This window comes from Pseudopipra pipra, chromosome 1 (assembly GCF_036250125.1).
Source record: "Pseudopipra pipra isolate bDixPip1 chromosome 1, bDixPip1.hap1, whole genome shotgun sequence".
Taxonomy (NCBI): Eukaryota; Metazoa; Chordata; class Aves; order Passeriformes; family Pipridae; genus Pseudopipra; species Pseudopipra pipra.
Genome location: NC_087549.1, coordinates 11437141 through 11452243, shown reverse-complemented (window position 1 = coordinate 11452243; position 15103 = coordinate 11437141). Strand labels below are relative to the sequence as shown.

The window sequence follows — 15103 nt, the reverse complement described above, 5'->3', positions numbered from 1 at the left end:
AATAATTGGGGTGGTGGATTTTGCTGGGGTTCTTTTTTTGTTTGTTTTTCAATTTTTAAAGAAAACCTTTCAGCAGTCTTACACCAGCAATGAATTTCTGCATTATCTGCTCAGCTTGCCACATCTTGGTCTGTTTGCAATTCCAAATTCTCTCTATTAAACTCTGCTGAAAATTAAGACGCATTTATTTTATGTGGGTTCCAGAAGAACTTCCTTTTACTTTTCCATGCTGGATCCACATCCACAAGCTCATCTCTCCCTCAGGAACACACAACTGAAGTCATGCACATAAACTGTCATCCCTTTGAGCTTTTCCAAAGAACACTTCCACCATCACATCCCCGCTGAAACCAAAACCCCCTTTACTCCTACCTACAGCAGAAATGCACACCATCTACCACTTCACAAGACCAAATAAGTGGAGGTTTATCGCACCTCCAGCACCTAGGAAGGAAGAAGCCATTTAGTGATGCTTGTAGAGACAAACCAAAGAGATGACAGGAATCAAACTAGTGCTGTAAATCTGCACAGCTTCAAGTGCCCTGGGCAGCGACTCCTTCTCCAAGACCTCTTCATGTGCCACCTTGGAACACAGCAACCCAGTTGTCACTCCATGCCTCACTTCTGCGTTTGCAGCAATTAGTTCTTGCTTTTGTCAAAGAGGTATCAAGAGAAATGTTAACAGTGGTGGAAAACACACACTGAAAGAGCCATAAAACTTCATCCTTCATTTAATGTGTGTTACTTTCTCAATTTAAACACAAAGAAACAGCAGATGGAATTCAACGTCTTCATACAATAAATCCTTTTGCAACATAAAGCCACTTTTGAAGAATAACACCACAGTCTTTTTAAATGCTGCCTCTCCTGGAGTTCTCTCTGCTTCCTCTACAATTTCTGATTTCAGCCAGCTGATAAAAGAAATCAATTTTGCCCCCTTTAAATGCCAGGGTTACTAAGGCCTGGCATTACCTTTGAAAGCAGGAGGCCTCCCCCAGCTCCAGCCCCGCTTGGAGAAGAGCTGCAGCAGGATTTTGGGTCACAAATCCCTGTTTAGCTTCTCGTGGGTTAAACCAGAGATAGATTACAGTGAAGGTTTGTTTCAATAATCTTGAAAATTGTTAATGGATTAATCTGAGGACTATTTCCCCCATAACTGTGCCCAATTATTTCTTCACCACTGAATGAAGAAAGTTGATGTATCCTTCATGGAATGGGTGTATCCCATTGCTGTATGGCACTCCATGGCGTCAGAGTGCCTGGAGCTGCTCAGTGGGGCTCGGCAGCCCACCAGCCTGCCCAGCAAGGCATGTCACCAGTAAGCCCTAACATGCCATTATCCTACACCATTGCTTAATTAGTGGGTTTATAGGTGATTAGTCACCTGATCCCAGGGCCCACCTCCAGCTAATCTCAGCTGAACACAGGCAGGGAACACCTTTCCGCCTCAGGGCTGAGAAACGAACTGGTGCCTCGTGCCTGTCGCTCAGGTAGCCAGTCCGCAATTAGGGACATGAAACAACTTCCCCTCAGGGACAGCAAGTGTCTGAAAGGCACCAGGCTGAGCTGGCAAATCACCCACAGGTGCCAGACACCAACACTCAGACCCGACAGCACTCGGCCTGACGGCGTCCTCCAAACCCACAGCTCCTGGACTGCCACAGGGGAAGGGGGAGGACCATCACCATCCACTGAAATCCCATCCAGACCCATGAACATGGGCAGATGTGTTAATTTTTGTCAGTCTTCCTCACCACTGAAATCTATTTGAATTGGCAATAAATTTAATCTTTCCCAGTTGAGTCTGGTTTGCTCGTGACAGTAACTAGTAAGTGATTGCCTTGTCTTTGTCTCAATCCATGAGCTTTTTCACATTATTTCCCTCCCCATCATGTTGAGGAGGAAGAGATAAAGAGCAGCTGGCCAAGGTCAGCCCATGAGACCAGGAAAGAACAGGTAATGTTCACCAAAATGCAGCTTTGCACGAAGAACTAAAACCTTGGGTGGAATTTATTTTTTTTTTTGTGAACCAGCACAGCCACCCTACACAAAAACAACTGTACAAGACGCTTACGGGACATAGTTTTTGCCTCTTTTCAGGCCAGCAATCCTGCAGTAGGAGTGAGAAGAGACCCAGATGACAAACTCAAGGATTTCTCAATAAAGGAAGAGTTAGATTTGCAGCAAAGGATCATATTTACTGAAACTGTTATTGATTACATCTAATGGCAAGAATAGGAATCCAGATTGTTGTATTTATTTAAGATTACAACTTGAGTATTACTAGCCTTTGACAGTTTTAAAATGTTCTGTCACTCCTTCCACCAAGAAGTTATGATTCTTGTCTTTCCATTAAGCAAAAAGACACTTACTTTATTAATTTATTTCCATGCACCCCAATTCCCACAGATGAAATGCATCACATCTTCAAAAAACCCTTGACAGAGTTCTTTTAAGTGCTTTCATTTATCAGAAAGGGTTTTCAGAGCTATTATCAGCTCTTGCAGGTACATCAAGTACAAAAGCAGCAGCAACAGTCTGGCATCTTGTTCACAGCAACAACCCACCTAAACTTTTGGGGCAGAGGGAAAGAGACAGAGAGCTGCTCCACAGTAAAGCAAATTCAGAATCTACTTTTGGCTATTTCAGCTAGAGAGGCAGGAGAAAAAAGAACCAGGCAAGCAGTGCCTTGGTTTCATCTCACAGGTTATCAAAGCAAGAGCTGTATGCCTTCCAGAAAAGTACTAACAAAGACTACATGCGGACTTCAATAAAATGGGAAAAAAACCCTACGCAGGCTACAAAGTTAGGACTTCTCCACCTCAGTGTAGTCGTCCAGCTATGACAAGCTAAAAAGTTGAGTCCTAAACACACAGCGCTGTTATAGAGCTTCACACCCTAGTAACACATCCAAATGCCATACATCTAATTTTGGAACAAAAATTGTAACTTGGCTTCTGCTTCCTCCTACCCCTCCAAAGAAAATTATGCTGAAAACAAAAGATTTCTTTTTATAGTTTTACCAGATAACAGAATCACACAGATTATTATGAATGTCTCATTTCTGTGGCATTCACTACACTACCTCCAAGTAGCAAAGAGACGCTATTGTGCTAGACACCACACAAAGTCACAGATGTTACACACAAAGAATGTCCTGGATAGGCAAATACGATCTCAACATAGAGACTATCACTTTTCCAGGAGTCCTTCAACAGGCAAAACCAGGAAAAAAGTGGAGGGGAGTGGGACAGGAAAACAATAACAGTTTAAGGAAAAAAAAAAAGGGGGTTCTGGCCACAGATGTCTCAACACACTGGACGATACAATGGTTGACAATCAGAAGTTCCCTTCTCAGGTAACATCTCGCACTGGAAGTTCTTCCTCTTTTCTAGAAGAACCAGTAGTCAACTGGGGGAAGGGCACTTGGCCAGCCGTAACTGCAAGAGTTACAAAGTGCTACCAAACACTAATATGTCACTCTGTGCAATCCACCCATTTAGCCAAGTCCATGATTAATAGACTGCCTAGACCTTTAACAAGTCACAAAAGCTTTTGCAACACACACGTGAGCACAGAATTAACAAACATCATCTTGCCTGAAGTTCACGATTGCTCTTCTCCATCCAAAAAATTCTGCTTGTTGGCTTTGCCTCTTTTTAGACTGAAAAACACCAAGAGCCTATCTCATGAATGCTTCTAAGCTGCATCCATTTCCCAATCACTCACCAGAGTGGTCTTAAATCTTTCAACAGACTGAAACAGAAATTTTGCTGGCAGAAGAGACTTCACTCTTGTTATGAAGACAGAGGTGCACACAAAACCTATTCCATTACTTCTTTGGTTTCACTCACCTCATTTCAAATACAGAGAATCACAGAATGGCTTGAGTTAGAAAAGACATTTCTAACTCATCTCGACAGAACATCTAGACCAATCTCCCTGTCATGGACAGGGACATCTTTCACTACATCAAGTAAGCCCCATCCACACTGAACACGAACACTTCCAGTGATGGAGAATCCACAGCTTCTCTGGGCAACCTGTTTCACTGTCTCATCACCCTCACAGTAAAAAAATTTTTCCTCTCCAATCTAAATCTACCCTCTCTATCGAATCCCTGTTTCCTACATTCAAAACCAGAACTCAACCAGCAAAGTTCCAATACTGATTTCAAGAGCATCCCCTAGCCTGATGGTTGTCCATCATCTGTTTTCCAGTGCTGCAGGAAAAGAAATAATCAGTTTTACTTGCAGCAGAGAAGCTTCAGATTGGACAGTCCATTCAACTATAAGACCAGATAACAGGCAACTCTGAAAGATCTAGAGCTTCCTTTCACTGGAAGACTTTCAGGTGGAGTAACACATTCATATAGAGATCTTACAGGAATACTCCTAAGTGGCAAGGAAATGGACCATCTGACTGCTAAGTCCCATCTGTCTTTCTATGCTAAAGGTAGTGCAGGTGCACAGGGGAAGTTTGAGCTTGGTTCCATCAGCAAAAGGGACTCTCAACTCGTGCTAAACCCTTGCTGGGCTAGGAATGAAAACTCAGTATCAGCAAAAGACAAGACATGAACTTCACAGGATTTCACAGTGAGAGCTGAAGGCACACACTACTGAATGGAGGAGCAGACAGGTACAAACTCAAGAGTTTGAGAGATCACAGTGCATGCAGGTGAAAGTAAAAGCATGTCAAAGATCAGAGTGCCATTTAACCAGTAACTACCCTTTGGGAAAGACAGCAGGGGTAATTAAAACTGAAGTCTTGTATTCATACATCTACTTCCATAATTTCTGCCACTTGTTCTGCAGGATTAGAAATGCATTTCCCTCAGCATGTACAGTATAGATAGGCATGCCAAACTTTGCTTTCCAAGGTGATATATTATCACAACATTGAAAATTATGCAACAAAAACACTACTGAAGACATCTCATAGGCTATTAAAAAAAATCTGTCAACTGGCTATTTCTTCTATGTATCACAGAACCACTTGTTTGGTATTTTCAAAACTGCTTAGTTTTTAGTCTAAACAGTACATTAGGACATGAAAAAAATCCAGATAAATAGCATGATATCCTGAGAAAATCGAGACTAAAATCCAGTCAGGAAAGTCCACGAAAGGGTATTCACCCCACTGTGGAAAAAACCCAAAACAACAACACATAAATACCAGTTCTTTCTACATTTCCAAAACCATCTCAAGAACTCTAAAGAATGCCCAATTCCCTGTGCATTGAAATGCAGCACTGCTTCACAAGAACACAGGTAGTTATTAGACCTCGCTAATCATTTAAAGGAGGAGGGAACTGAAGTCTGGTACCATTCTGTTGTCAGAGCTCTGGAGTCTTTAATTTGTATTATAATAACACCTGCACTGTGCTAGCCCATATTTAAACATCCCCAGTGAAGGATACCAGCTGCCCCACGGTTGTGACTTCAATCTGTAATGCAGCAAGGACCTGTGAAAACTCATGCTGGCTTACCACCCAACTCATGAGCCTCCTTCTCTGTCAATAGGGACCACGTCAAATCCGTACCGTCCACAGTTCAATTTCATGGATTGTAATATGAAGAAACTCAGCTCCAAAGCAGCCACTTCATGGTTTAAATCCAAGATTGGGTAATTAACAAACAAAAGTTATACTCATACTGTGAGAAAATACATCATGCATAAACATACAGTCTCTCCCTCTCTAAACATAGGAAGTTATTCACAAGGCAGAGGGGGGCGGTGGGAAACAAATAGCCACAGCTTCTAGAGACGTTTTATCCCATGCCACATTAAAAGAGTTGGACATTAAGCAGTCTTCCAGAGGAAGCATTTAGTTCCACATTCTTCCCTGCAGGTCTGAACAAGTTTGCAAGCCTGAATAGCAGATTTCTCCTCAGAGACTCATCAATACCGCCTTTCATCCACTCAATCATTAAGTGGCCACTGTACATTCTCAGCAGCTATTTTCTAAACCCACAATATTTCAGCTGGATCAAAATTAAGATAATTAAAATATTGGGAGGCAGTCATTCAAGTTAATACCTACACAGGACAGCCTCAAGCCAACGGCCCTGTGTTGGTCATGTCATCAACACCACTGGGGTCTCATCACTTCTTCCCAAGCAAGCAGAAACCATAATTTCTGAGCATTCACTTGACACAATCTCCATCACACAAGCACTCATAACAATCTCCAGGACCCAAAGTACTGACAAGCATTTGAGATGACCACAAAAGTATTTCACTGGGAAAAAGGCAGCAGCCAGGTACCCAAGTTTTTAATGCTTAATGAACTTTGCCTCTTGACAGACAGTAAAGTAGCCTGGTGCAGGCTACTTTCTCTCCATTTCACTCAGGAGAAGACAAATAATCCCTTCCAAACTCCAAATTAGACACCTGGTTTGCTCATGGGCAAGGTTTGCTCATGGATGATTTCATTAGGAGGTATCTCATCACAAATACAGCTTTATCAACAAAAAATCCCACACCACTCCACAAAGGGCTTCAGAGACACTATAAAGCACACATTTGACTTTTGTGGCAGAAAAAAAAAAAGTCTCAAATTCTTCACGATCAACTAGTTTATGGTTAAGATACTCCAGTCAGACTTCTCCACCAAAATCTGAGATGGCTTGTAGTTTCAGCTACAAGATTGGAGTTCAAGACACTTGAGACATTTGTAGATGTCATCTCTTCTGCCAGCAAATACTGGGTCATTGCAGGGGGTGAGCAACAAGACACCTTAATCAGTAAAAACAAAGTGATGTGTATGTGAGGAAAGAAACTACTGGGAGCTTAAAAAACATCCCCTCATTAACTCCATCCTCTGGATGCACTCAATTCCTTCTTGTCCTAGGGGAAGGGAGTAGAAGTCACTAAAACTGCAGCCATAGTTTGCTTTTCTGTCAAACGGGAGCCGTTCTTTGGAGCTAAGTCACACAGAGAGCACTTTGAAGATGAAAGCTAATATGGTCTTAACCACAAAGCTACCAGACATTTTGTCTCCAATCCTTCCAAACATCTCAGCATCCAAGGTATCTCACAGCCCAGCATGAAGAAGTCAATCAATGTCCTTAAAGGTCAGCACAGATCCCATCAAACTCAGCACCTTATAGTATGAAGATAGACATAATTTTCAAATCGAAAACATACACTTGAAGAGGGAAATGCATTTCTACATGCAGCCTAAAGAGGCTACTCTAATGCCTCTTTATGGTACTAACTCAAACCTCTCTGTACGCATCTTTTTTGCACGCTCTAAAGTAGACCAAAAAGTCTTTTTAGATACAGTTCCTATTCTGCTCTCTGCCATGTACTGCTTTCTGCTAATCTTCAAGACCACACTGTCTCTGGGTAGACCATGAACCTCAAAAATGGTTTTCAGAAGCTGAAAACACATAGGCTGTGAATCAGAAGATGGAGTATTCCTGTATATCTGTAAACAGCATCAACTGTTGCAACTTCTGTACTTAAAAAAAAAAAAAACAAAAAAAAAAAAACAACAAAAAAAGTCAAAAACCAACTTTTTTTAGGTATTTTATAACAAAGATTTTGGTACAGCTCATGCACACTCAGAACTGAGGAAGGAAGGAGCAAACTCTACCAAATCTGACCCTCTGTTAAGTATTAACCAGTACCAAGCATGTAATTACACAGACTTCTAGTCCTCCAACATTTGTTCAGTCAATTGTGTTTCATGCAGCACTGCACAAGTCCTTCCCCACTTACAACCTCGCAAACCCTACTGTGCAGCACTTGGCGTCCTGCCAGGTCCAGAAGGGAGTACTCTTAAAAGACATTAAAAATCTTTGCCGTGGGTATGTCACAGAATAAGTCAGCCTCGTACACACTTACTCAGCAAATGTTCAGCAGTTGTACAAATTGTTAACACTCACACAAGAGTATCTGGATTAAGAAAGCACATGTCCCTAAAAAATAAACTACTTGTGAATAAGTATGTTCCCAGCTATGCCCTGCTGCTTGAACCCCAGTGTTTAGGCAGGCATGCAACGGTTCTCCTTCCTGCACCATCTTTCAGCCTTCACTGCATGTCAATCCCTCCCCCTCTGAGATGTTTACAGAGAGACACTGCAGCTGCTTAGAAAAGGCAAGGAATTTCAGTGTATGCAAACCTACTGTCTGAGCAAGCAGGTTGTTGGGAGGCAGTTGGGGGTAAGAAATCAGCACAGTCAGCTATGGTCCAAATGCCTTGGTGGCAAAACCTTCAAGGAAAGAAAAAAAAGTGGGAACAAAAGCTGCAAATGATCTCATTTCACACTTCTGGGGAAAGGGGAAGATGGGTCTGTTTGATAGGTTTTAAATAGTTGCCCTGAAGACCGTCATATAAGGGACATGCCAGTGCAACACAGCACATGTGGGAAAGCGAGGACAGAGATGCCCTTTCCACTCCAAGCCTGTATCTGTCTGTTGCACACAGAATCACAGAATAGTTTGGGTTGGAAGGGACATTACAGATCACCTGGTTCCAACCCCCCTGCCATGGGCACTGACACCTTCCAGTACACCAAGTTGCTCAGGGCTCCATCCAGCCTGGCCTTGTAACACTTCCAGGGATGGCCATCCACAGCTTCTCTGGACAACCTGTTCAGTGTCTCACTATACTCACAGTAAAAAATTTCTTACTTATAGCTAATCTAATCCTGTCATCTTTCAGTTTGAAGCTATTCCCCCTTGTCTTGTCACTACATGTCCTTGTCAGAAGTCCCTCTCCAGCTCTCTTGTCACCCTTTAGCTGCTGACAGTGCAGTAAGGTCTCCCCAATTCCCATAGTCTCATCTCTCAGGACTGTACAGGTCCCTCTGTATGGCATTTCTCCCCTCCAGCATGTTGACTGTACCACACAGCTGGGTGTTGTCATCAAACCTGCTGAGGGTGCACTCGATCCCACTGTCCATGTCACCGACAAAGATGTTAAACAGCGCCAGTCCCAATACATCACACAGTTGTTTTTCCTTACAATAGTTACCATCCTTAGCAGCTGGATTGAAACTAGGCCTTAAAATGATTCAACTGAACATTCCTAATCTCCACAGAGATCTCAAGCTTCAAATAAAGCACAGCTGTGGAAGACCTGTCATACTATGACATGTCACAGTAAAATAAATTTGCCCAGGTTCTTTGGTACATGTGTGCTGTCCTTCTGATTTACACAAATGCTGAGGACTTGCAGCTGTACTTGCTGTAGTAACTGTCTCAGCATTTCTATTTTTTCCATCACATATTTTTTTCCACTCAGTTTATATCATTTGTGTGAATAGCACAAGGCCATCCCTCGAAAGTAATCAGGGCTACTTAACAAACAAAACTCTTAATCCCTGATGTGGCCACCCCCTGGGCCCAACTTCTACAAAAAAGAAGATTAAAATGCTGCTTCTCACCAGTCACTTCCTAACAGGAGATAAGGGACTGCAAAAACATAAATGTTTCTCATGCCCATATGTTCATGTCTCTCTACGCTGCTTTAACCAAAAGTTTTGCATGGCTGAAAGCAAAGGGGCACCACTGCCTCATCCAAGAGCCCCAGCAGCAGCAATGGAGTCAAGGGTTCACCTCCGCTACAGTATTAGAGGTCACTGCCAGAAGGAAAAGGTTGACTTTATTGAGTTTTAGGCTAAAACAACTATAAATAAGTCACATAAAATACAAGAATTTCTAAAATTTTCCAATCTTACACCTCCTTTGGGAACCTTGTTTTTGTTCACTAACACAACAACATCTGCACATCTCTCACATGTGGGGAGATGAATGAGACTAATTGGTAATCCAAATCTGACCCATAAAAATTTAGTAAATCCTCCCACTTGGTATAAATGAAGTCACAGTGTTCATTAAACTCATGTTCCTCCCATGCCCACCCCATGGATGTCAAGTGCTGTACACATGCAGCAAGCCCCTGCTCTGTCAAAACACATGCTGGCAGAAGAGGCAAGACAAATAAAGAACATGCTACAAGCCAAAGAAACACCATCAAGCAAACTACAAACACTGCCAATTTCAATGTTTTGAGAGATGTTGTCTTTTTCTTCAGGATAGCAGAGAACAATGTGATTAAAAGGAATGTAAAATGAACTCAAAAGGAAAAACAGCATGACAGAAAATCTCTGCATAAGAAGACAAGGTCTTTTAAAATCCATCCACAACAGGCCCTCCCAAAAATTATCTGCACTGATTTGCTTTGCACTAAAAGAAATATTGAAAATAACAGTACATTGCAGCATCTCATTTCTCAATTGCAAAAATGAATTACAAACCATTCAGATCAAATACTTCCTTCCCACGAGGAACTACAGAAAATATGCTGCATTCAAAGAGAAACTGCACAGCGTTTGCACGCAGCACACAGAACTAGTCCTCTTAGGGAACAAGCACATTTTATTTTTGCTTTTATAAACTTTGATTGCATTGAAAAACATCTTGCATAAGACTATAACAAACCATAAGTGTCATGTACTCAGTGATGTATTGTAGGAAACACCAGGGCTGTGACAATGGATCAAAACTTAAGGATGGGATGGGCAGATATTTTCTAACCTTTATGATTCTTTAATCTGATCCTGAAATCTCAAAGCATCGAAATCCAATTCTAGAGCACAACAGCCAAGTACAGCTCCCATTGTGGACTTTCCACAAACAACCCTGTCATCATGTACACCATCATACTACTCAACAAACATGACCCTTGTTTTGCATGGAAAAAATGGACTTCCCCTGTCAGGGGATTGAAGTTCCAGGTGTTCTGTTCAGCCTGAAGAAGAGGAGACTGAGGGGAGACCTCACTGCAGTCTACAACTTCCTCACAAGGAGAAGTAGAGGGGAAGACACCCATCTCTACTTTCTGGTGACCAGTGACAGGACTCAAGGGAATGGCCTGAAGTTGTGTCACGGGAGGTTTAGGTTGGGTATTAGAAGGGGTTCTTCACCCAGAGGGTGGTCAGACACTGGAACAGGCTCCCCAAGGAAGTGGTCACAGTACCAAGCCTGACAGAGTTCAAGAAGAATCTGGACAATGCTCTCAGGCACACGGTGTAATTCTTGAGGTATCCTGTGCATGGCTAAGGATTGGACCTGATAATCTCTGTGGGCCCCTCAGAATATTCTGTGATTCTGTGATGTACAATAATGTGCTATATTAATGGGATGTTTATTAACCATATCTATATTTACTCAATAATATAATTTCTCTAATTCACTTAGCTTTACACTGAGTTATTTTGGAGCATATTTTGTTGAGTATTAGCTCCAGAAATACTTTTGGTAGAGGGTGGAAAGAAATTTGGGGTTTCTGGAGAAAACATTAAAGACAGTTCAAGAAATCTCAGCCAGCAAGACATAATATTGCTATCAAAAATGTGGTATGTTAGTCACACCAACATATATTCCCCATATTAAGTTTCAAAGTTAACACAGTATACAGAAAAAAATGGAAAAAATCACATTGCTCAGAATTATAATTCCCATTTCTGTAACCCTGTCAAGATCAGGCAGAGCTCAAAATTAACAACAGGTACACCTGAGCTAGTTCTGTATTACTGTGAACAAAGAGAAAAATCAGTCCACGTGTACTGTATCTTCATCACCTCAGCTGCAGCACCCATCTGCATCCACTGGCAAGACTTCAGAGTAATTTACCCTGTTGATTAACCCTACCATCTTTACAACAAAGTTTGAGGCAGAGCAATACACGATAAAAGAACCTGTGAACTGTTTAGCTAAAAAAAAAGGCGGATGCTGCAGCAAATCCCTCAGCACTGCAGGGCATGTGGGGCCTTGATCACAGCCTGTGATGAGAAATCAGCACAGATAGTGCACTTGGGTAAGTGTGGGCAGACCCCTACGCAACATCTCCAAGATCCTGCCAGAAGCCTGCCCACACAGACCTGACTACGTGAAACAGCATTTAAAATGCTAATTTTCACTTTACTACTAAAGGTATGATTAGTTGAAAGGTTCTGGTTAGCTATCAAAAAATAGCTATTTTTTCTTAAAAATTGTCATGTTCCTTTGTGCACAATTCACAAAGAATCCTAGTGCATCTCATCAGCAGTACGGCATCAGCTGCATCAAACCAAACTACAGGTAAAAATTCTTTGTTCTACTCCTGCTAAATAACAAGCAGATTTTCCAAACCATAACAACAACCATACTGCTAAAGATCTGCTGCGATTCCTTCCAAACCTCCCCCCTCAGTAATTGCCAGTTCACAAAACAGGTTCCACTACTATGGAGCATTAAGAAAAAAGTATTCACACCTGTGCCCATCTCCATAAGCTCATGTCAACATGTTTCTGATGAGCAGCATTTCCATGCAAGTAGCAATGTGTAGAAGAAAAAATAAAACCACATAACAAAGGCCCATTGGCTTAAGAGCAAGAAAACCCAAATGCATCACTCATGGAAAGAAGGAGGGAATAAACATACTCAGTGTCCCTCTGTGATGAAACCCAAACCACACTGCATCTGGAACAGAACATCTCCTGCGTGCTCCCTGCACAGCCCACTGAAAGGATTCCAGGATTTGTGATCGTTTCCTGCTTTTTGGGAGGTTTATTTTAAACTGTAGTCATAATTAAATCCAAGGGGGTTGAGAGCCCGAGGACCACCACCTCCAGGACTGCAACACTGTCTTGACAGATACACACTCTCCCTCCTCTCTGCAATCTGCTTGCTCTTGACAAGTCATGCTTTTAATTAAATGTCTCCTCATCATATGTGTTGAGAGGACAGTGCATATGAACCTTGCCAAAAAATAACTTCTAGTGCAAACAGGTTCTCCACCCCCCACAAAAAATACACATTAGAAGCCATTCACCTCTGCCAGGCTCCCTCCTAGAGCAGATCCTGTCCTCCTCCAACCCCACCTGGCAGCTCTTTCTCCCGCAGCCCTCCCTGCTCACGAGCCCTGCATGGATGAGAACATCCAGAGAAATCCCGAGCCCCTGGCTGGGAGCAGCACCGCGTGCTCGGTTGCCGCCTTGAAATTACGGCGGCCCCCCATTATCTGACGCGTCCCTCAACATCTCCCGACAACTGCATCCTTCCCAGTCAGCCCTGGGATGAAGACAGGCTGCCCTTGTCCAGGGGAACACTGCAGTATTCTGCAGTAGGGCCGTCTGCCGGGGGCAGGGCGCCGCGGGCCCTGGGGTTTGGGGAAGGCATGACTGACAGAACACAGCGAGGCTTTTACGCTGTTTATTTCCACGAGAGAAGGGTGGGAGGCACCCGCTCACCCAAAGAAAACCTTGCAGAAGTGCCCTTGGCTGCCAAGGATATATTGGGAGCGCCCCTCTCAAAGGGACCCTTTGGCAGTCAGGATCGGCACACTCAGGTTTCTGGTGGCTGGTGGAGAGGAGACCCGGCGACTTGAGACCTTTGGATTCACGCACAGAAAGAAGCAAATGCCACCTCCCTGAGCATACACAGCGTGAAAATAATATCGCATAACCCACCGACCCGCAATTTTAATCCAGGCACACATCAACTTTTGAGCATCTCCAGGCTGAGATTTTTCTCCATCGCTCCCATCAGCCTGGCACCGAAATCCCCACTGCCCTTCCCAGCCCCACCCCAGGCTGACATGCTCCGTGCCCGGCTCCTCCGCACCACGCTGCCGCCTCGCTGCGTCCATTCTGCTACCGCTCTGACAGCCCAAACCAGGGGAGAAAAAAGGAGGAGAAGGAAAAGAAAAAGATGTTTTAAAAAAAAAAAAAAAAAAAAAAAAGGCAGGCTTGGAAAACGCTGACCCTGGTGCAAGGTAACAGCTTGCATGTTTGAGCAGGAGAGACAGCGAAAGGAGGGAAGGAAGAGAGAGGGAGAGGTGGTGTCCTGCAAGCAACTCGCAAGCCCCAAACCCTGTTGGGGTGTGAAGCATTTACAGGGGCCCCTTTGCCGAGCTGGTCCCAGCCCCGGGGAGGGTCCCCCAGCGCCACGGGGGAAGGTCGCGCCGCCACCAGAGCCCGATGCGGCTGCACCGCCCGGGGCGAAGTTTCGCCAGGCCAGGTGAGAAGACACCTCCCCTCCCCTGTGCCGCCCCCAGACCCCTCAGCCTCTTACCTTCATGTCGCTTATGATGGTCTGGAAGAGCCCTCCGAGCGCACTACATTCCTTCTCTATCACAGCCTCCATTTTCCTGGCTCGAGCTTACTGGAGGAGCAGGATTTCACCGCTACCGCTGCAACTGCACTGCTCAGCTGGAGGAAAATCAGACACCCCGGACTCCCACCTCACCCAAAACAAAACAACAAAAAAAAACAAAAATGGGGGGGGGGGGGGGGGGAAGCCGATATAGGCAATGAGGGAAAAAAAAAAAAAACAAAACACCCCAACACACCTGTACCCCTGTCTGCCTGCACGTCTACAACGGGAAAAAGGATAAAATCCAGCCTCTCTCCTACACGCGCCTCCCCGCCCCGCTCCGCGGCACCCGGGCACTCAGCGCCGAGCGGGCACTACGCGCCCATGCGGGGGCAGCCACAGGGCCCATCGCTGCGCATCGCGGCCCCGGCCCCCCGCGCCTCCCGGCACGGCAGCGCTCAGGGCAGCGGGCGCCCGCGGCGCTGGGCGAGAGCGCACCCCAAAAAATTAAGTGGGGAAAAAAAATAATCGGTCTCTGTATAAAAAGGGGACGAGATCACGCCGGTCCTCGTGGCGCAGCCTGTGGAAGGGGAGAGTCTCTGCCAACCCCAGTGGAGCAGACTGCAGCTAAAGCACCCGACCCGCTGCCTGCTCTCCCCGGGAACAGCCCGCTCCGCCCGCCTGTGCCGCTCCCGCGGCGGCAGCGCCCGCCCCCACCGACCCCGTACCGAGCGCCCCGCCCGCCCCGCCGCGTCACCGGCGCGGCCGCCCATTGGCCCCGCGCGGCCGGTGCACTCGGGACCCGGGTTCGAGTCCCGCTGCCGCCGGTCTGGGTTTTGGTACTGGTACTGGTGCTGGTCCCTACTTCAGGGCAGGCGCCGACTGCGTGTCTTCGGCTCGGCGAAGAAGCGGTTTTCTTCTGGTGACATTCGCCGAAATGGCCGAAATTCGTCTCTGCTGGTGAAAAGCATCTGCCCCGACACCCCCGATACCGAGCTGAGAGCCTTCAGCAAAG

General features: G+C 44.9%; 1 protein-coding gene across 21 annotated transcripts in view; it reads right to left on the bottom strand.

Moving 5' to 3' along the window:
• Nucleotides 1-14775, bottom strand: part of MTSS1 (MTSS I-BAR domain containing 1) — a 126353-nt gene extending 111578 nt beyond the window's left edge. For 7 of the 21 annotated variants that reach the window (XM_064645167.1, XM_064645257.1, XM_064645196.1 and 4 more), the window contains exon 1: nucleotides 14068-14774. In XM_064645167.1, the coding sequence (XP_064501237.1) occupies nucleotides 14068-14139 (72 nt within the window). In that variant the 5' untranslated portion in view covers nucleotides 14140-14774. Of the gene's footprint in view, nucleotides 1-14067 lie in introns of all 21 variants that reach the window. The other 14 variants (XM_064645290.1, XM_064645328.1, XM_064645237.1 and 11 more) reach the window with 5 other exon arrangements.
• Between the last annotated feature and the right edge of the window lie 328 nt (nucleotides 14776-15103).